General features: G+C 45.6%; 1 protein-coding gene across 1 annotated transcript in view; it reads right to left on the reverse strand.

Annotated features, from left to right (window-relative positions):
- The window catches only part of LOC129355188 (probable E3 ubiquitin-protein ligase HECTD2), a 38,681-nt gene that overhangs the window by 11,240 nt on the left and 4,725 nt on the right, over positions 1-22,716 (reverse strand). The window contains exons 2-16 of the mRNA XM_055024732.1: positions 19,890-20,031; positions 14,032-14,173; positions 13,850-13,952; positions 13,688-13,777; positions 13,007-13,071; positions 12,825-12,870; positions 11,028-11,137; positions 10,181-10,329; positions 9,983-10,106; positions 8,403-8,499; positions 8,226-8,333; positions 6,918-7,050; positions 5,264-5,352; positions 2,853-2,917; positions 2,685-2,778 (exon numbers count right to left, since the gene is read on the reverse strand). Coding sequence (XP_054880707.1) covers positions 2,685-2,778; positions 2,853-2,917; positions 5,264-5,352; positions 6,918-7,050; positions 8,226-8,333; positions 8,403-8,499; positions 9,983-10,106; positions 10,181-10,329; positions 11,028-11,137; positions 12,825-12,870; positions 13,007-13,071; positions 13,688-13,777; positions 13,850-13,952; positions 14,032-14,173; positions 19,890-20,031 — 1,557 coding nt within the window. The remainder of the gene's footprint in view (positions 1-2,684; positions 2,779-2,852; positions 2,918-5,263; positions 5,353-6,917; positions 7,051-8,225; positions 8,334-8,402; positions 8,500-9,982; positions 10,107-10,180; positions 10,330-11,027; positions 11,138-12,824; positions 12,871-13,006; positions 13,072-13,687; positions 13,778-13,849; positions 13,953-14,031; positions 14,174-19,889; positions 20,032-22,716) is intronic.

Raw genomic sequence — 22,716 nt, forward strand, 5'->3', positions numbered from 1 at the left:
ACACAGTCCCATCTTCACTTTGCAGATATGGAGCAACAACATCTTTAAGCATGAGATGCTGCAGGTTCAGCTGTCACAGTTAGAGTCAGAGCGCCCTGAAGCAACACAGCAAACTTTTCACAACTTTTCGCATCTGTTGTCTCTCTTTATTTTATAAATGTAAGACTTTTTGAGAAAAAAATAGCTAAATCTCATTTTGCTGAAGGACGTCTGGGTTTCTATACAGGAAACGTTTGGTACTGAAAGCTTCAAACTGATATCCTCCAGTTATACAACTCCTCGGCCTATTACAGTGTGTGTGTGTGTGTGTGTGTGTGTGTGTGTGCGTGCGTGCGTGCGTGCGTGCGTGCGTGCGTGCGTGCGTGCGTGCGTGCGTGTGTGTGTGTGTGTGTGTGGTGATTGTCAGAGTTTTGACCTTCGCAGTCAGGAAGGTTTTGGATGCGTTGCAGCCTGTGGATCAGGTAACTGGGAGCGACTGTTTGGAGACACTTCATCATCTTTCTCTGACTGAATTCTGACATCAGTCACATTGTGTTCTGTTGGGTCCGTCAGCATTCCCAATCTCTGCTCTAGAACATGGGAAGCAGCTGTCAGCTCATTAAGGACTAGAAATATTTCAATCTTCATGCCTGGGTCCAATAAATGTCAACGCCAAGTGTCACACATTCAACATGAGAGGTTGATTCATATTGAACAGCTAATGGTGTTGGTCAAATATCTTCGAATTGAGTTGTTTTAAAGTGCTTTATAAATAAAGTTGGTAGTTGATCCATGATTCTACTTTTTAACGCTCTCAGCCAGATCGAGGTCAGGCCAGATCAGATGCACTAAATAATTGGCTGATGACCAAAACCAGACACTTTCCTGCCTGACTGACTTGCAGAGCTGCTAATGGACGGCAGCTAACCAATCAGCTCGCTCTGGCTATGAGCTAGCTGTGCACAAGACTCAGTTAGCTATTTATAATATCAGAGAAGCATTTCACAATGCAGTCACAGGGAACAAAAAGGATTTAGGAGGTTCCTAAAGTGGACACTGAGTTATCTACGCAGGTATGTCTTATGTTTAGACAGGCTATCGCTGCAACGGGTCAAACTGAAAGGCCAATTTACTTTAGACAGATATTTTAATCCGTATCTGTCATGAAACGTCTTTGATTTGGAAGTTATATCAGCCTGGTAGTGCAGCGAAGTGGGCATGTTGGTAACAGAGCTAACTGTTAGCAGTATTAGCCATCCTAACAGAGCTAACTAGCATGAAAAGGCTGATTTGCTTACCCATTTGAAGTCATGCTAGCAAAGCAACATGTGCTAACAGCGTTAACCAGAGTTAATGAGTTGCAAAACAAGTTAACAGTGATGACAAAATTAATTATTATAATAAAGAAAAAGGTTTTAACCACTAACTACCAACAGAACTAAATGCCCTAACAGAACTAAATGCACTGACAGAACTAAATGCACTAACAGAACTAAATGTACTAACATAACTAAATGCACTAACAGAACTAACTGTACTAACAGAACTAACTGTACTAACAGAACTAAATGCACTAACATAACTAAATGTACTAACAGAACTAACTGTACTAACAGAACTAACTGTACTAACAGAACTAAATGTACTAACAGAACTAAATGTACTAACATAACTAAATGTACTAACAGAACTAACTGTACTAACAGAACTAAATGCACTAACAGAACTAAATGTACTAACAGAACTAACTGTACTAACAGAACTAAATGCACTAACAGAACTAAATGTACTAACATAACTAAATGTACTAACAGAACTAACTGTACTAACAGAACTAAATGCACTAACAGAACTAAATGTACTAACATAACTAAATGTACTAACAGAACTAAATGCACTAACAGAACTAACTGTACTAACAGAACTAAATGTACTAACAGAACTAACTGTACTAACAGAACTAAATGTACTAACAGAACTAAATGTACTAACATAACTAAATGTACTAACAGAACTAACCATACTAACCACACAAGCAGAACAAACCGTGCTAAAAGACACAGATGTGCCAGAGCTCACTGGTTAATTATGGTAACAAATGAAATATTAAAATGTGGAAAGCTAATATGTACTAATTGAGGTAACCAAGCTAACAGAATGTGTTAGTTTAGTCAGTTTTTCTTTTTCTCTTGTTACCCACATCATATCAAAGCACAGATCATATCATAACAGACGACCAAACAAACCCAAAATAGTCGTGGTGACCCACGTCGTCTTCCAACTCAAATATTTTCCTTTTCACTTTGACACTTAAAACTATACATAATCTACATTTCTTTAAGTTCAATAAAGAAACTCTGATCATATTGAAGTTGTGAAAATTACACGTTTCAAAATTAAAAACAAAACAATAAGGAATTAGTTTAAAATGTTATTTCACCAGATGCATCATTTTATATGCATGTGCAAAGAGAAGAGTAAATGCTGATCTGCACGTCTGTTTAATCAGCAACACATTAAGTAGAACTGAGATCATTTGAACTGGATGGACTCAGGAGTCTGACTCTGTCGCCCTCTGGTGGCCAACAAAAAAACCTTTTTCTGATCTAAATGGTAGAAATTAAGAAACAAAACTCTAATTTATTTATTTTAAACTGAATACTTTGGTCACAAATAAACAAGTTGATCAGGTAAGTGATCCTTACAGGCATGACCTGCTGCAGGTCGTCCAAGGTGGCCGTTGCCATGCCAACAAAGGCATTAGGATCAGGTGGCACAGTGGGCGGAGTGAGCAGCTTCCTGCAGGGAAGCAGAGGAAGATCATTAAACCTGGTGAACAAGGAGAACTTGAGAAAAGAGGGAAGTGTTGTTACCTGTAGCAGTAGAGAGGGAAGTGGATGTCCAGAGCAATGCTGTTGTAAACCGCTAAGCCCATCAGCTGGTAACACAGCACAGTTAAAGATGGAAACACTGCAAACATGAGACAAACGGGTCTGCAGGATGGAGACAGCTGCTGCCGGACTAAAACAGAAATGATATTTAACTTTCTGTTGAGTTCAGAAACTATTTTCTGTCTTAACAAGAGACAGAAAGGACTCCACACTGTCACGACTCATTAAACAGCTAAAGCCAAATGGAGAAGCTGGAGACAGGCACCTGCTCTACCCTGCAACGATAAGCAGGTGGACATGCAGGAAGAAGAGGACCGGATTCCTCTTCTTCCTGCATTTGACGCAGACAGACATGAAGCGGCCTGGAGGATCTCAATGCTTCGCTGTGGGAGTCGCTGAGACTCTTTCTGTGGTCCACAGAGTGAGAAGCAGCCCTGCAGACCAACGATTCGTCCACCTGCAGGTTTTCTTCTCCTGCTTCGGTCTGCAGGGCGGCGGCCCAGAACACGCACTCATAAACCGCTCCCAGCTGCCACATGTGGTCACCATGTGTGCTCTGGTTCTGTGTTTGAACTGAGTGGCGCTGATTGCAAGAAGGTGACACACACACACACACACACACGCACGCACGCACGCGCGCGCACGCACGCACGCACGCACGCACACACACACACACACACACACACACACAGAGGTAGCAAAGGCAAAATAAACATACTGTAGATTTACCACAACCATTCTGGTCATTATAGCCAGAATGATGTGGGTCAGACTGAAGCTGAGCTGCTCATGCATCTTCCTGAAAGACCCTCTGGTCAGACATCCAGCAGTTTGGTGAAGCGTCTTCTACAATCTCTGCTCTGACTTTAGAGAACATGAATAAAACTGCAGTCTCTCTCTCTCTCTGTGTTTCACATCACCTCTCTGGTTTTATGCCTTCGTCCTTCGTTTTACCAGACAGGTTCTTTCTTACTGGACCAAAGTCAAGACAAGCCTGTTAAAAAGCTTCATCGAGTCACAGACTGCAGGTTCTTAAACACATTTATTAAAGTCAGCACCGTCGGTTCCAGTCAGGCGCCTTCTCCTGGGCCTGCTGGTAACTGGATCGGCGGAAAAATCAACGGGCTACAAAATACAAAATATGTCAATAAATGGGAAAAAATATTTTAGCTCTAGATGTTTGTTGAAAAAACCTGAAGGATCTCTTTAAGCTGCAGACTGAAGACAGATGGAAATGTAGAACTTTGTGTTCGGTCCAAGGTTCCGATTGGACTTCAGGAATTCATCGGATTTGACCGACAGTTTCCACAAACGTTTTTATTCGAGGCTTAAATTCTTTTGTCTGTTTCTGGATGATGAAAAGAGTCATGCTGTGGGCTCCAACTGCTCTCCTGAAAAGGTGGTCACTTCCATGGCAACCAGTCACAGGTGTTTTTACAGCGTAACTCCTGGATGGGTTCAGCTTTCCAAGCAAAGTTCTCAGTTCTTCAGAACAGATTAAACCTGACAGAAGTCGGGACGAATTTCAGCATCTAAGTAGATTTTCTTTTCGGTGTTTTGGGCGAGTTGCTCTTTACTTGATCCGTCATCGTGCTCAGAAACAATCTGCAGCTCATTTGAACTTTCTGTTCTTTCTCCTCGACGTATTTGATCCATCTGTTTCACCTCACACTGCATCACATCACTTTCTGTCTCCTCCAGAGTTTGTGTCAGGAGACGCTGCCTCTCGTCTCGGCTCCGCCTGGCTCCGCCCTCCAAGCCTTTCTAATGACCGAACAGGAACAAAGCCTGATAAATGAGCCTTTAGAACAAGCACACATGTGGGCCATGCAGGAACACCCAGAAGCAAGCAGCCCCTGCTCCTCCTCCTGCCAGACTCAAACCAAACAGCGTCTGGTCCGGGTTCCTCTTCCCTGCTGCTCCACACTGAACCCAAACCAAAACCCTGCAGGTTTCCACGCAATGAGGGTCGATACCAGAGCGACGAAGGTGTTAACAGGTTTATGTGTGCGACCATGAAGTGATTTAACTGCTCACAGAGAGCTGGGCAGGAACAGGCAGCTATTAGGTTATATAACCTTTTGACAGCTCCCAGCTGGCCTGAAGAGCTGCATCGCTCTGCTTTCCTACACACATGAAGGCAACACCACCACAACGCAACACGCACACATGCATGTTCTCCATTATTCAGATGTGAAGGAGATGTTCCAAAACGCCACCGCGTCCCGGATCCGTTCCGGTTCTGAACATTCGTCAGTCATTACGTCAGTCTGGCCTGCCATTTCATTTGTTGCCAGCAGAGTGCGCCGCCTCCAGGATGGATGGAGTCAATTAAGAGCACAAAATAACAACACAAACATAAAACCCCAGATTTTTGTGTTATGGAAGGATACAGTCCCAACCATCTGGAACTCAGAGTAGTTGTCGCTCTTCCAGCTGCTGAACCAGTGGCAGCGCGAGTCCTTCATGAAGGAAAACATCCCTGGAGCAGAAACAATTCCCGTTAGAGCCGGCCGGGATGAGATGGAATAAAACATCACAATTAGAAGAACCTCCTGATGCAGCAGATTCATTCACCGGTTTCTGACTGGCTGACTAACGTCCACACTAATCCGCCTCTGATTGGTCGGGACGACGGCGCTCTGAGCCAACAGGAGGCAAACATCTGGACCCGAGCGTCACATCAGAACCTGAAGCTGCTCCACGCATAGAGGAGCCTGTGTGTGAGGGGTTGTGTGTGTTTGCAGACACCTGTCTGTGTGTGTGTGTGTGTGTGTGTGTGTGTGTGTGTGTGTGTGTGTGTGTGTGTGTGTGTGTGTGTGTGTGTGTGAGGCAGAGTCGGGGCTTCCCCTGCTCAGCTAATGAGGGGAACACAGCTCTCATTGACTGTCTTTGCTCTGGGCTGACGTCCCTCTGGCAGCAGAAACACAGACGACCGCAGAGAGACGCAGCGACGATGGAAAGAACAACTTGACCAGCGGAGAGAGCGAGAAACAGAAAAAGAGAGAAATAACACCATGAAGGAGTGAAAGGCACAGATGCTCTGACTAACGTTTGTTTGGTTTAACTGAAAAGATTCAAAAGCAAGAAAAGAAACATCTGGCTGGAAATCCAGAGAAATTAAATCATCTTCTCAGGTTTATAAAGTCGGTTGCTCTGCAGCCAACCTTCAAGTTCAGATGGAGCTATTCTTTCAGGAAGAAAGGTTTTAAATGAGGCATCATCTAGGGCCTCTGTTTGCATCATCTCCAGAGTCCTGGTCCTTCAACTCTATAGCGCCACCCACAGGAGGAAGAAATGAGAAACAAAGTCACTGAGATCTATTCATCTGATGCTCACAAGCCCTTTACTCCAGTCCAGATCAACTCTCACATCTCGTTCTCTCTCCATGCAGCTGGCCCTTTAATGATTCTAGCCCGAGGTCGGGTTCTGATCCAGAATCATCTCTGGGTGTGAGCGACAGAACAGAAAGATGAGAGGAAGTCAGGAACAAAGAAGGAGAGGAGAAAACCTGATCTGAGTTCAGAGATCAATGTCCAAGTTTCCAGAACCAGCAGTGTCTGCAGCGTTCTGACCCAAAAACTCTCAGCTCAAATCCACCGAGGCCGCTGGCTAATAACTGTTCTTTCCCTTTTTAGCCAATAAAAATGTTATTTTTTTCCACTTGCTTTCAATAAAGAGCAGCTTCTCTTTCCGATGACTTTGCATCAGTGAGGATTCAGCTTCCAGATTCCCAGCTGCTCCCTGAAAGCGGCGATTTCTTCAGAGAACGTTGGATCTCATGGACCCAACCTTCACTGATGACCCATTCTGGTCTTCTTAAGGTTTGTTGTCTTTTGTTTCTCCAGCTTCCTTTTTAAAGCTTCAGATGTGGGGAGTCTGTTTTACCTTAAAGACTCTTTATGATTTCTATAACTTTACAACACAAAGTTTTATCTTTCTGGAAGATCCACCATTTCCTGGACCGATGGAAGGAAATGTTTTTGGACAGATAAAACCTGCAGCTTAGAGCTGACCTTCAGAAATGCTGTCAGTGTGGAATCTCACCGTAGTCGGTGTGGAAGATCTGACGAACCAGCAGCAGGAACCACTCCTTGGTCAGACCGCCCATGTCAAGCCCCGCCTCCCCGACAAACGTCACCCGCAGCTTCTTCTTCAGGTCGCACCGTTTCCTCATCAACTGCACAGAGACACAAACAAAGCTTCAAACTAATGTTGTCCTTGCTGCTTCGGTGTGATATTTTATCACAGAGCTGTCTGGGGAAGAACAGAACCATGTGTGCTGAACATGACGGATTACAGACGTTTGGTGTGAACCTCACACAGAGGAGGAAAGACTTCAGATTTACGATCCGGCTGGAGGGAGAGCTGCAGACATTCCTGCTAATCTTCAGGCTCTTTATATTCACAGACTCTCCCATCCACTGTTCCCACAACACTAATTAGCCTTTTCCCCTCACTGGAGCATCAGGAAAACAGGCTTTTCTGCTGGTCTCCTCACACATCCTGAAACTCCAGCTAACGCCGGCTGCTTCAGGCTGATCCTCATCCTCCTTAAAGGCCTAAAGGTTCTGCTGGAACCTGCTCACTGGGTACCTTAATGTCTGTGGGTCCACTAGAGCATAACAGCAGCATTTGGTCAAAGCACTTCCTGTTTTTAGTTGTAACTCTGGCTGTTGTGGCCCTGGATGGCTTTACGGTGTTTAAGCTGCTTTGGTGTTTCCATAATCAGCCATCAACAGAGTTGCTCTCGTGAGCCCAGCCTTCAGCCAATCAGGGACAGCCGGTCTTCTGATGTCATGTTTAACCCCAACTTGACTCCATTAGAACCTAAAAAAAGAGGTTGACCGATACAAATGGAAAACCCTGGTGATCGAGACGCAGTCAGGCCTCTTCTCCACAGTTCTGTCCTGCTTTCTGAAACCACCTGGATGGATCGTCCTGAAACGAGCCAGGTGTTGTGTGTAAGCGATCTGATTGGCACAGGAAGCACTCGTTGATATGGACTTACGTCAACAACCCCATTCACCAGCCAAATCAAACCCTGAGGTCAAAACCTCAGGGTTTGATGATCATCAGGATTTTCTACAGGTGAAGCTCATTTCAGCTTCTAGTATACAAAATCTACTTCCTTCAGTCATGAGCACAAGGTGATACAATCTAGAGTAAAGGTTCTGGGTTCAGATATTTCCTCAGATATTAAAGCAGACGAAGCTCCAAACCAAATGTCCATAAGTCATGAATCCAGATCTGACCTTCAGACAGACGTGGAGTAAAACCTGAAGCTCTTCAGTGAAAACCAACCCTGACACACCTGAACTCTCCCACAATCACAATAACGACGTCAGCTCTGACCTCATCCAGCGAGTCGCTCAGGAGTTGTGCTCGTCGAACTTTAATGTTGAGGAACAGCAGGTTCATGTCCACCCTCTGCCTGCGGGACACTTTGCTCACCAGGCTCAGCTGTGGAGCAGACAGACACGTCTTTATCTGACCCTCAGCGGCTGATTCTTCAGCGCATCGTTTCCTCACCCTGGCCTGGCTGATCATCTGCTGCTCCGAGTCCTTCTGGATGATGGCTTTCTTCACCACCGTCGACAGGATGAAGGGGAACTGACAAAAAGAAAACCTGACGGAGAGAAGAAGAAGAAACAAAATGAGTGGATCACTTTCCTCACAGAAACATTTCGTTCCTGACCGCCCTGTGATGTCTGATCCAAGCTCAGCCATCCTTCATGACCCGGATCCCCCGACACGCCAGCCAGGGAGTTCTTTCCGTCTGAAGCTGTTTGAACTGCAGGCTCTGGATCAGTTTCCATCGTCAGGCTCCAACGAGGCGCGACGCAGCGTGAAACAAACTTCATGGCTTCTGTGAGACTTTCCACGGTTCTGAACAAACTGCAGCTGTGGGAACATTTCTTCATCTCCGCTCCATCGGACTTTCAGGAACCCTGAGACGGAGTTGACCCCGGCCGCGGTTCCTGGAGGGAAACTGGACCTTTCCCCGTCCTGATCTGAGGAGTGCGACTTCTCTGAGGATTTTAACCAACAAACTGCAGAACATGTAGTCACAGAAAGTATTTTGTTCTCAACATCTGGAGAACCAAGTCCACCCTGTGACCCGGCAGCTGGAAGCGGCTCCTCTCTGGCAGCACTGCAGAGCTGTTCACATGTTGACGTCTGGACTTTGACTAGACCATTTCTGTACATTGACTCTTTCATTTTTCTGTTGTAGATTTTGTGATCGTTGTCTTGTTGATGACCCGGTTTGGATCTTCGTTGTCAGACAGATGGACTCACATCTCAGGAGACCATGGTCCAATCAATAACGCCAGGTTTCCAGGTTATGTTTCTGCTAACGACGCCCATATCATCACACCTCCACTACCGTACTTGACAGCTGGTCTGAGGTCTTGGTGCTGATCTGTTCTGTCTGGTTTTTCTAATCATGGTTCTGTCCATTCTAGCCAAACATTTCTACTTTGGTCTCCTCAGTCCAAAGAACAATGTCCCAGAAGTTCAGATTAGAAACAGGCAATTTGAACTTGAAAAGTTATTTCAGTGTATTTATTGAAGTAGTGATGAACGGCAGCGGTGGACACGCCTCTGCTGACTCCATGATAGCAGAACTGATTTTCTGTTGACAGCTTTGCGTTTTTGGAAACATTTCTCATGTTTTTCATGAATATTTTTGCAAAACAACAATCCGAAAACAGCTACTGCTCACATTCTCCATCCGTGATGCAGTGAGGCAAATTATTCTGTACCCAGAATGCATTGCTGTAGTGCTACAGACGCTTAAGCCCAAACCATACAGGTAGGTAAGTAATGACTAAGTTGACCCTGTTGGGGGCGATATACTGATACACTGGGTATCAGGCTGTAGCCCTTTAGCATTAGCACAACCAGTGTTTATGATTAGCGCTTCAGAGTTAGCGTTGCTAAGTCTTTAGCTAGCAGCTAAAAAACTTTAAATAATAAAAGTTTAATTCAGGCTGTCCAGTCTTAATTATTAAGACAGTTTCATATACTTTATACACAAATAATTTATAATAATTATAAAGCCGACAACAAAACAGGCCAAATCTTCAGTTTGATTGACTGAATCTGACCTGTTTGAGTTGCCGTAGTTCTGCCAGGTCCGGTAGTCCTCCATGAAGTCTATGTGCTCCAGAGTGATGTTGTAGAAGTCGGTGAAGGGCATGATGGGAGGAGAGGAGACGCTGTTGGCTGCGTCTGGCAGGAAGACAGTAAACGGTGTGGAAGCGATCTGCAGGGTGAACCGGCGGCGAGGCGTCTGTGAGACTCACTGAACAGGCTGAGCACTTTGGTGGCCGAGGGAATCCACCAGGAACACTTGGCCGGAGGAGGAAGCTCGTCTGGTTCTGCAGGAAACAGGCGCGCGGAGATGAACTGCAGGAGGCGCTCCACCAGCTGCCGGAAGCGCCTGGCCGACAGCCTGACGGACCAAACCAGACCCATGTCACCAAGGCGTTAAAGGCGAACACAGGAGGACCAAAATAGAGACTTCACAGAAAAAACAGAGCGAGGGAGAAGAAAAGCAGAGTCGGCTGGAAAAACGTGGCTTTCAGGATCTGAGCAGAACTAAACAGAACCTCTAATTTGAAGCAGCTTGCTCTTAAATCAAACCCCACAAAGAACATGTTTGAAATGCTCCTGACTCATGCTGGGGGAGACCAACACAGAAGCTGGCTGACGCTGGTCCTCTCAGGTTCTGAGTCAACCCCAGATGCCGTCTGCGCCAGGTCACAATTTCACACAGAGACATTTTAAAAGCAGAAAATTGAAACAGTTTTACTCTCTGCAGCTGAGGGTTGGTTCAAATCAGATACATGAACTTCTCAGATGCAGTGGATGTGAATGAAAGTGTTAGTGGAGCCAGAGAGTAAAACGTTTAGACCGAAATAATTTGTTCTCTTCAGTTTTCTATGAAAACACTTCAAACCGTTTGTTTAATCCGACCAAACAGCCATGAAAAGACGCAGATAATAAAAACTCTCTTTAGATTTATGTTCTCTTCTACTCACTGTGACAAAACCACCAGCTCAGATGTTTTCTTCAGAGAACTGAATTTATCTGCGTTTAGTTGAATAAACTCTGCAGTTTGGTAGTTTGGTTAAAGATGAACAGACTGACCTCTTGAGCCAGTGAACCAGGAAGTGGTGGTCGGCCTCGGACAACGCTGCGATCTGCCGCAGCAGGTGAGCGAAGATCACGTAGGTGCTGGTGCTGGAATACTGGGGGTTCTGGACACAACAGGGTCATGACCTTTGACACGGTTCATCCTGACATGTTGACTCTGAGAGCCTGAGGTTAGAATGTCTGGATCTAACAGGAGAGTTTGGTTCATAGACTGAATTTTGAATAGTTTATGACAGAATCAGAGGTGGGGTTCAACAGATTCATTTGTTTCTGGGGAACAGCAGTCGGAGGGTTTGTCTGCTTTTTGTTTTTCTTTGAGTCAGATTGTGGCTCTATGATCCACATTTACTCTGACAAACAAAGTAAAGCTGTTTCAGTCCAAAGGCGTTTGAACTTTGAGTCATTTATTATTCCTCAACAGGTCTTGCCATATTCAGTATTGCTGTAAAGGTCTTTCCATATATGTTCATTCATCTGTAATTAGTAGATTTATTCATATCTTTTGCTCCTTGTGCTCATAGATTTTGTTCACTTTGCTTAATGTTTTTTTAATTCACATTTCAGACTCTGAGTTTACCTCAGTGTAATCTGGGTTATATAATCCCAAATGATGGGTACAAACAAGAAGTAGAGGCTGAATCTGAAGCCAGCTCATTGGCTCACTTGATGATAATGGAAAAATTGCAGAGAAAAATAAAAAGCAGACCCCAGAAAAATGTCCAAGTCTCTGGAAAGAACCTTTTCCTGAGAGCCGAACAGAAAAACAAAAAACTGCTTAATTTGTGAATGTGCACAAAACTGAAGACAGAAAGTTTTCAAATAGTTCACTGGGTCAGAATCCAGAATCAAAGTTTCTGTGAGCGGCTTCAGCTTTAATGGTGTTGGGCTGAACAGAACCGAGCAGAACTCCAATAAAGCTGCTGAATAGTTTCTGATGCGTTATGACCAAAAGCTGATTCAAATTATTCTTTGAATCTGCAGCAATAAAAAGGAGAAAGATGCTGAACAGCCTGAGTACTTTTGGATTGGCAGCCTGAAAAAGAGTTTCCTGTTTCATCCAGCAGGGATGGAAGGAGACGAAGTGGATGAAAATCAGAGGCAGAAAGAGATTTGGAGCTGTAGTTTTCTCCAGCACAAACTTCTGATGAACCACAGCTGGAGATGAACTGCAGCCTGAATTTTAATAGCAGTTATCAACAAGCACCATTAAGTTTCAGGGTTTTTGTTCCTATAAAGAGCTCAGATGAGCTCTCAGATCTGCTGTCAGCCAACTGGAAGGCCGGAGAGCTGCAGAACGCACAAAGCGTCCGCTGAAGAAAGAGAAGCCTGATGGGAAGCCTGAGCTGCAGGCGGCGATCAGAGCGATGCGCGCAGGCACAGAGCTGCACACGCCCCTGAACCGTCAAAGATTTTACCCGGAAAAGCTCAGCCAGACCGTCCAGCAGAAACAACATCCACAGCTTAAAGTCGGACTTTACCCGACTGGATTAGCAGTTTGAATTTGTGATACTTTTGAGCCTCATATTATGCAGCTCTGGCCGTAATAATGACTCTGAACCCATGAACTCTGATGTTTACAGTTAAGTGTCTGTCATGGTCACAGTTTCATCCAAATTTGTTCCCATTACAAATGTTTCTACATATTCTGCCTAAAATGCACAGCTGCAGGAAAAGGAGGGAGCCACCATGGCAACACGCGTGTCTCTGGTTCCTCGTCACGCAGCAGTTTCTCTCTGAAACGGCCGCGTCACGCTGGAGGGTCAACACAAGCTGACGTGTTTTCAGTCTCACCTGGATCAGAACGAAATACGCCCGCAGGTCGTCTTTAGTCCGAGGCCTGAAAACAGAAACGCAGAACAAGAACCAGCAGGAGGATGAAACACAAAAATATTTTTCATTTGATCTCATTCTGTCTGGAAATATTAATAACGATGAAGCTGAAGCAATAAACCAGCAGCGGCTGCAGCTCTCACCCTTTCCACTCCCTCAGCAGGCTGTTGATGATTCCTTTCAAGACCGACTTCTGGATGTCCTGAGGCTGAACACAGAGAGACAGACAGTGAGACAGACAGACAGAGAGACAGACAGACAGACAGTCAGAGAGACAGACAGACAGAGAGACAGACAGACAGAGAGACAGACAGTGAGACAGACAGAGAGACAGACAGACAGACAGAGAGACAGTGAGACAGACAGACAGTGAGACAGACAGACAGAGAGACAGACAGACAGACAGTGAGACAGACAGACAGACAGACAGTCAGTCAGACAGACAGACGTCTGCTCTTTGTGTTTGTCCAGCTTTAAAACTCAACATTGAACTGAAACCCAAACTCAAGCAAAGCTGAACTTTTTTCATAAGTTTTAAAAGTCCGGTTTGTGAGCTGAAGGTTGGACCTCATGAATCGATCCGACTCAGTTACAGATGATTATAAATATTTAAACTACTAAAATTAACTAAACACTAACTGTTTTTAATTTCTATTACAGTGGAGCTGAGACACAGCGCCCTCCAGTGGTTGCTTCTGTCACATGGAGTCCCTCAAGGTTCAGTCCTGGGAACCCTCCTATTTCATATGTATTGATCCTGCCAGCTCGGATGATTAGTTGCCATCACAACTCACGGCTCATCAGAACCGGGTTTTGGGTCTTACTGTGCTGAGCAGCGAGTCGTAAACCGCGCTGACGAACTTCCCGTTGACCCCTGAGTCCTCGATCGTGTTGAACAGTCCGTTGGCCTCTCGCTGCGGGACATTCAGACACGGTGAGGAAATGGAAGCAGCCAGGACGCAGCGGCGGACATTTATCCATTTTACCTTGAAGGCGGCGTTGATTTCTACGAAGGAGTCGAAGGTCGTCAGGTAAAACTCTCTGACTTCCCTCCAGTCACCTGATTGGGCGGCTCGCTCCACGTCCTCCCTGTTGGAAACGGCAGATGGAGTAACGCGGCGCGGTGAAGAGCATTCTGGGATGTTTCAGCGTCAGAGACGAGACTCACTGGAACTCCTTGGTGGTTTTGGTCCGCAGGGGGATGACGGGGTCGCAGGGGAACGGAGCTTTGACTTCCTGAGGCAGCGTGTCGATGGAGAGCCGCTGCTTCTGCCGGACGTCGCTGCAGATGGGAGGCAGTTCCCTCACGGCTGCAGCGCGGGAACACAGGAGATCATGAGGAAAACAGAACAGCATCCGGATTCATAAACAGTGCTCATTTTTAAAAGCTGTATTTTTCACCATCTTATTCAGACATTTAATGTTCCAAACTAAATATTTAGCTTGCACAATAAATTAGGAAGCTAAACACTTAGCTCTGAAGTATAAATGTTTCATTCTGATGGAAATATTTAATGTGCAAACTAAATAAATAGCTCAAAATTAAATATTGTTTGTTACATAAATATTTAGTTTCAATGTATTTTTTCCCCAAACTAAATATTTAATTTTCAAACAAGATATTTATTTTCCAAATTAAATATTTAGTTTTGTAACTAAATATTTAGATTAATTCTAAATATTTAATTTGGAAAACAAAAGTTTAGTTTGGAACTAAACATTTATTTAGTATATTTATTTAGTAAATATGCAAATTATAAAAATTACCTTGTGGATAAGTGGAAGTAGACTATCAAAATAAGAGCTTGGTTTTGTGGACCTCTATATAAACTTAACTGCGTCTCTTCAGTCTTCAGTATAGTTTTTATTTTCGTGCATCATCAGTTGTTTTGCTCCTAACATGTCTGGTGTCTTTGCTCCGTTTTAACGGAGAAACACGTTTATTCAGATCTAGAAATGAGAAATGAGTTAATTTTTCTGCTTTCACATCTAAAAGTGACGCCTGCTGATCCAACATGGAGGCCAGTCCTCCACCAGGTGGAAACACACGTCCTCCCACTGACCCACCCTCCCACTGACCCACCCACTGACCCACCCACCCTCCCACTGACCCTCCCACTGACCCACCCACCCATAAACCCTCCCACTGACCCACCCTCCCACTCATCCTTTCTCCTCATAATTGGCCCCTCGTTGTCTGCGTCTCCACGGTAACTCCATTCAGGTGCATTGTGGGAATTCATCCTGCAGGACAGATTGTTCAAGCAGGAGGAAAAAGGAGCTCAGAGGTCATCAGGTGTGAAACAGATTTCCTCTTTCCTCTGCAGGCCTCAGTTAGCAGGTCAAAGGTTAAAGGTCACGCAGTCTGGATAAAACCTCTTCACTTTGAAAATCCGGCAGCAGAACTTTGTATTGCAAAGCTGCAGCTGATGGTTGGGAAATGATTCGTTGGGAATCATTTCTCAGGGTTCTGATAAAGTTCTATATTTACTATGACTTCTTACCATGACAACAAAATGTTGTTTTTACTTCTGGCAGATGATCTTCAAAAAGTAACTGAACTTTGACCCCACATCCCAGAGGAGTTGATAAAGAGATAGAGAAAGTTCCAAGCATCCGTCATACTGGGCAGGAACCATTATCCCCTACTTCTGCATCTTTCTAGCCAAACGACCAGACAGAGATTTAAAGAGCAGCTAAAGCAAACGAGGTGGATTAGCAGAGCGAGCTAACTGATGGAGTCATTCAGGACGATACTGTGGAAACTGATACTGAGCTGGTAGCAGCAACAGCCTCAGTCAGAGGCTGAAGATGACGACCCTTCCAGCCCACAGCATCACTAAACACAGAAACTCTCAAAAATACATGTTGCCGTTCTCCTCCATGTTGCCGTTCTCCTCATGTTGCCGTTCTCCTCCATGTTGCCGTTCTCCTCATGTTGCCGTTCTCCTCATGTTGCCGTTCTCCTCATGTTGCCGTTCTCCTCATGTTGCTGTTCTCCTCATGTTGCCGTTCTCCTCCATGTTGCCGTTCTCCTCCATGTTGCCGTTCTCCTCATGTTGCCGTTCTCCTCATGTTGCCGTTCTCCTCCATGTTGCCGTTCTCCTCCATGTTGCCGTTCTCCTCATGTTGCCGTTCTCCTCATGTTGCCGTTCTCCTCCATGTTGCCGTTCTCCTCCATGTTGCCGTTCTCCTCCATGTTGCTGTTCTCCTCCATGTTGCTGTTCTCCTCCATGTTGCCGTTCTCCTCCATGTTGCCGTTCTCCTCCATGTTGCTGTTCTCCTCCATGTTGCTGTTCTCCTCCATGTTGCCGTTCTCCTCCATGTTGCCGTTCTCCTCATGTTGCCGTTCTCCTCATGTTGCCGTTCTCCTCCATGTTGCCGTTCTCCTCCATGTTGCCGTTCTCCTCATGTTGCCGTTCTCCTCATGTTGCCGTTCTCCTCATGTTGCCGTTCTCCTCCATGTTGCCGTTCTCCTCATGTTGCCGTTCTCCTCATGTTGCCGTTCTCCTCCATGTTGCCGTTCTCCTCCATGTTGCCGTTCTCCTCATGTTGCCGTTCTCCTCATGTTGCCGTTCTCCTCCATGTTGCCGTTCTCCTCCATGTTGCCGTTCTCCTCATGTTGCCGTTCTCCTCATGTTGCCGTTCTCCTCATGTTGCCGTTCTCCTCATGTTGCCGTTCTCCTCCATGTTGCCGTTCTCCTCATGTTGCCGTTCTCCTCCATGTTGCCGTTCTCCTCCATGTTGCCGTTCTCCTCATGTTGCCGTTCTCCTCCATGTTGCCGTTCTCCTCATGTTGCCGTTCTCCTCATGTTGCCGTTCTCCTCCATGTTGCCGTTCTCCTCCATGTTGCCGTTCTCCTCCATGTTGCCGTTCTCCTCATGTTGCCGTTCTCCTCATGTTGCCGTTCTCCTCCATGTTGCCGTTCTCCTCATGTTGCCGTTCTCCTCCATGTTGCCGTTCTCCTCCATGTTGCCGTTCTCCTCATGTTGCCGTTCTCCTCCATGTTGCCGTTCTCCTCATGTTGCCGTTCTCCTCCATGTTGCCGTTCTCCTCCATGTTGCCGTTCTCCTCATGTTGCCGTTCTCCTCCATGTTGCCGTTCTCCTCCATGTTGCCGTTCTCCTCCATGTTGCCGTTCTCCTCCATGTTGCCGTTCTCCTCCATGTTGCCGTTCTCCTCCATGTTGCCGTTCTCCTCCATGTTGCCGTTCTCCTCCATGTTGCCGTTCTCCTCATGTTGCCGTTCTCCTCATGTTGCCGTTCTCCTCATGTTGCCGTTCTCCTCATGTTGCCGTTCTCCCCATGTTGCCGTTCTCTGATTGGTGCGTCCCACGCGGTGATATCTTGTTTCCAGAGGTCGTCCTGTAACTTTATCCAGTAACTTCAGGATACAGATTGGCTCTAATCTTTATCCTCGGTGAACTCTGCACATGGATGATGTGGGCTGAGGGTCGGTTAGGCCTTCAGTGGGTGGAGACTTTGACTGGTCCGCCACATCATCCAGGCTACTTGCCATGGCAACCAGTCCTGGTTGCCATGGCAGCTTTTCATGGCCTTCAGCCCAGCATGATGTCATCTGAAGGCTTTGATCGTCCTCTGGGTTCAGACTCTGATGAATCCCCGCTCTGGTCTCTGGTTGTCTTTGTTTAGAACCGTAACAGAAACAACAGTTACCATCAGACCTGACATGTTGGTCATTTTTCTCCTCTACGGGTTTTTTGTGAAGCGCTGATGGAAAAGCGTCCTGATGGAAAAGCGTCCTGATGGAAAAGCGTCCTGATGGAAAAGCGTCCTGATGGAAAAGCGTCCTGGTGGAAAAGCGTCCTGATGGAAAAGCGTCCTGATGGAAAAGCGTCCTGATGGAAAAGCGTCCTGATGGAAAAGCGTCCTGATGGAAAAGCGTCCTGATGGAAAAGCGTCCTGATGGAAAAGCGTCCTGGTGGAAAAGCGTCCTGGTGGAAAAGCGTCCTGGTGGAAAAGCGTCCTGATGGAAAAGCGTCCTGATGGAAAAGCGTCCTGGTGGAAAAGCGTCCTGATGGAAAAGCGTCCTGGTGGAAAAGCGTCCTGATGGAAAAGCGTCCTGGTGGAAAAGCGTCCTGATGGAAAAGCGTCCTGATGGAAAAGCGTCCTGGTGGAAAAGCGTCCTGATGGAAAAGCGTCCTGATGGAAAAGCGTCCTGATGGAAAAGCGTCCTGATGGAAAAGCGTCCTGGTGGAAAAGCGTCCTGATGGAAAAGCGTCCTGGTGGAAAAGCGTCCTGATGGAAAAGCGTCCTGGTGGAAAAGCGTCCTGATGGAAAAGCGTCCTGATGGAAAAGCGTCCTGATGGAAAAGCGTCCTGGTGGAAAAGCGTCCTGATGGAAAAGCGTCCTGGTGGAAAAGCGTCCTGATGGAAAAGCGTCCTGGTGGAAAAGCGTCCTGATGGAAAAGCGTCCTGGTGGAAAAGCGTCCTGATGGAAAAGCGTCCTGATGGAAAAGCGTCCTGGTGGAAAAGCGTCCTGGTGGAAAAGCGTCCTGATGGAAAAGCGTCCTGATGGAAAAGCGTCCTGGTGGAAAAGCGTCCTGATGGAAAAGCGTCCTGATGGAAAAGCGTCCTGATGGAAAAGCGTCCTGGTGGCGTTTTATCCTTCCTGGCCTCTGGCTCTGAAAGCGAGGCGTCAGTGTTTTCTGACTCGAAGCTCCAGATGAACCTCTGATTAGTTCGGCCTCAGAACTCAAAACCATAGTTGAGGAAAATGAAAAAGGAAACAGAAACCTCCTGAATCTGTGATTATCCAGCAGACTTGACGACTGTAACCAGGCAGAGGAATGCTGCAGCGTCCTGGGTACGCCTGCGTGTGTGTGTGTGTGTGTGTGTGTGTGTGTGTGTGTGTGTGTGTGTGTGTGTGTATATGTGTGTGTGTGTGTCTGCTGTTTTCCTTTCATATGGTTTTCATTTGGGATGGAGGTTCGCATAATTATTCTGGCATCAGTCTCCGTGGTGACAAAGCTGGCTGATGAGCGCTCCGCTGGGTCTCCGTTCTCATGGCGGTCAGAAATAACCTCGCCTTTTACGAGAACCAACATCCTCCTCCGTGTAAAAACACTCGCAGTGACTCAGAACCGACGAGACGTCCGCTGCTTCACCAGAACCTCAGCTGCACATTTCAGCCCAGAAACCAGAGAGGTTTGCATCAGCAGAAATCTGAGTTACGGTTCCGATCCTGGGTTTGGATCCGGTCACACAACGCTGCCCCTCCTGCCATGCAGGCTGCATTCTGACTGAATACATGAGGCATACTGTAAACAGAGGAAGTAACACATCATTACATCTCAGACGGGACCCACATCAGATCCACTCAGAGAGCAGAACCGGGTCGGGCTGTAGGTGAGGTAAACCTTCTGGAGAGGAGAGCCAGGTTTCGTTCCAATCAGCCAATCACTGCAAAGCTTCAGCACTTCAAACACGATTAAATGAGTTAAATCAGATCAGAATTAGTTCAACGTGATCACAGCAGAAAGCAGAAGGTTTCTGTTTCCACACATCATGGTGGACTTGGTTCTATTGGGGACCAAAGTTTCATCATCTGCTGTGGCTCTGAGTCCAACCAGCCTGTTCCCCTCCTGGCCTGTGGGGGCGCTGCACCAAGAACCACTGCAGGAAACGACACAAAAACCTCTGAAGACACTGAGAGCAACTTCCTGTTTCACCAGATGAAACAGATGGAGGCGTTGGAGGATTTCTCCTGCTGGCGCTAAATTTGTGTATTTGCTTTGATTCTATTTACCCAGAATGCCCTGTGCTGTCGTCACTTCCTGGTTTGGGACGGTCTACTGTCTGCTTGGCTTTCAGTTCAACTGAACCCAAACCTGCAGCAGCATGACCTCATGCTGCAGCAGCATGACCTCATGCTGCAGCAGCATGACCTCATGCTGCTGCAGCATGACCTCATGCTGCAGCAGCATGACCTCATGCTGCAGCAGCATGACCTCATGCTGCAGCAGCAGTTCTCAGGATGAACATCGTATCTCAGCTGATGTCACTCACAGTGCCTGATCCCCAGGGGGCCGGTCAGTGGGCCCCCGATGCCCATGGCGAAGCCCCGCCCTCCTGCGTCTCTCCTCTGGCTTAGGGTGGAGATGAAGGTTCCCAGAGACGGAAACGGCTGCTTAGGTCCTCGTCCCAAAACCTGCCATGAGGAAAACGTCTGTTTAGTATTCAGTAACAATAGGATGTTATCTGCAATAAGTCAGATAAATCTGAAGATTTCCACAGGATCACACTTCTGCTAATGCGCTAACAGCAGAGCTCCTTTTTCATTTAGCGTCTTGACCTAGCTTTTAAAATGTTTTTCAGATCAATTCTGAACTAACTTTTTCGCTGTTTAGTGAACTTGCAGACGAACAAATTTTTTGATTAAAAATTCTTCACGTCGTTAGATGTTTATGTTCATGCTCTTATTTTGAAGTGTTTACGCAGCAGGTCCATTTCCTCGCAGTTCCCATGATGCAGTGCTGCAATTGTTCTTCATTCTGTACCCAGAATGCATTGCTGTAGAGCGGCAAACAGTTTTATCTCGGGATTGCTGTGAATGCCATAATTTATCAAGGCTGAAGCAACATAAATTATCCTTGTGGAGGAAAGCTGATTGGCAGAGGATGAGGAGGAGGGCAGGTATGTGTGTAAATTTGTACATTTGTGTCATATGTTTAGGTTGAGTGTGAGTCAGATGTTGTTGTTAGAATATTTTTCTGATACTAAAAAAGAGGGAAGCATATTTTTACTTTCCCACATGGCGCCACGATACAATATATTTTTAAAAATGCAATAATTCAGAAAATGTTCATGTTCAAATCAGCAGCAGTTAGCAAAACATAAGAACTAAAACAGAAACACGAGTTAAAGGTTTGATCAGCAACATCGGAAATAATTTATAATATCACAATTAAATCGACATGGCAGAATTTAGCACTTTAGCATTAGCTGACCTAATGCTTCTGATTAGTGCTTTAGGGTTAGCACAGCTAACCTGTTAGCTAGCTGCCCACCACTGGCTTCCATGATATCAAGGAAAATCATTCAATAACTTTTTTAACATAAACATATAAACAACAATAAATTGTTTTCATCTTTATTTTGAAACATTTCATGCTTTCTGGTTGTTCAGTTGTGGATTTTAATGCCCTGATTTTCCACTTTCTCATAATTACATCCACTTTGCATGATGCAGCCACCACCATGTCTTATTATTGGCCAGATGTTCAGGACACTGTCGCATATTTTCCCAGAGGTTTGTTTTAGCTCTGCTCCTTATTCCAGAGATGGAAAATGCAGGAGATGAATTTGTGGTGTGGATTATGAGCAGAGCTGGTTGGGATCTCCGACGGCTCCTTCAGCGTTGCTTTATGACCCTCAGCGCCTTTAATAACTCTAAAACTGGAGCTGATGTCCAGGAGTCAAACACAGCTTAGAGACCAAACGTCATGCTTCTGGACTGGTGGAGGAAGCTGGAGTACCCAGAGAGAACCCCAGTATGAAACGGAGAGCATGCAGAGAGACCAGACCCCAGGCTGGGATCCAAACCCAGGACCTTGTTGCTCGTAGGCAGTGGTGCTTCCATCTGCAGCTGCTGTACGTCTCATAAATGAGACGCTGGTTTATAACCAGCTTATTCTGGAAAAAATACGTAATTGCAGATTTATTTTATGGGCTCTCCTGACAAACGCTCCAGCTAATGACTGAGTAGCCGTCATCTTGCAGCTCTTTAGTCAACTGAGTGACTCTCTGCATTCTCACATGTTGAGGTTTCTCAGCAGAACTTCCTAAGCTGGTCCAGACTCCGGGCTGCATGATCAGACAATGAGAACATAACCAAAACTAAACACATGAGCCCAGCGTTTACCGACTGTTCTCCGTGATTAATCACACGTTGTGCCGCTATCAGACGCTTCACAGCAGCAGAGCCACGAGTGCAGCGAGGCCAGAGCAAGACAGAAATTACAGGATGAAAAAGAAGGAGCCAAGGAAGAAAAGTGGGATGGACAGAAGACGGGGAGGATAAAGGACAGGAACTGTGAAAGTAAGAGGACAGGAAGAGAGGGATATGAAAGAGAGTAATTCAGGAAGCAGGGGAATAAATGGAAATGAAAGAAAATAGGATGAAGAGGTTCAGAGCTGAACAGATGCAGAGCAGCCGCTGCTTAAAGCTGCAACTCCACAAAGACACAAACCTGTGGTGTGTTCAGGGACTGCAGGAAAAGACAGATTCAAAATCAATAAAGTTTATGACCAACTATGAAATAATCATGAGAAAAGCTGCAGACAGCGTGAACATCATGATGTAAAAAACTTCAGAGCAAATCCTCCTTTTATCGTTTAAACATTAAACATTAAAGATGCTGAATCAGGTTTTTTCTAAGCATATTAACAGAGGAAGGAAATATTTCAAACATTTATTATGTTAAAATCGTTTATTTATTCTGAACCTTTATAAGAGTTTAATTATAGCTAAATATAAATGCATCAGCATGTAGATTATTAGTGTTGATGTGTTTAAAGATGAAGAATTCCCACTGAGAAAAACTGATCAGGAAAATTGATTGGTGCATCTCTGATAAACAAGTTTGATGTTTAAATGTTTTAAAGACATAATGAGATTTAAGTGTGGATATCTTTGTCCTCCAATGTTTCTTAATGTTTTGTAAACTTTAGACGTTTCCATAAAACCAGATTTATTGTTGCAGAATTTCCTGTCCAGGTTTTGACTCTGATCCTCCGTCAGATGGTGAGAAGTTGAAGCTGCAGGATGAATGATGTGGTTAGAACTGCTTGTTATCTGAGAGGAGCCTCTCACAACCTCACCTCTCTCACAACC

Source organism: Poeciliopsis prolifica, unplaced genomic scaffold, assembly GCF_027474105.1.
Source record: "Poeciliopsis prolifica strain line A6 unplaced genomic scaffold, Auburn_PproV2 SCAFFOLD126, whole genome shotgun sequence".
Lineage (NCBI taxonomy): Eukaryota > Metazoa > Chordata > Actinopteri > Cyprinodontiformes > Poeciliidae > Poeciliopsis > Poeciliopsis prolifica.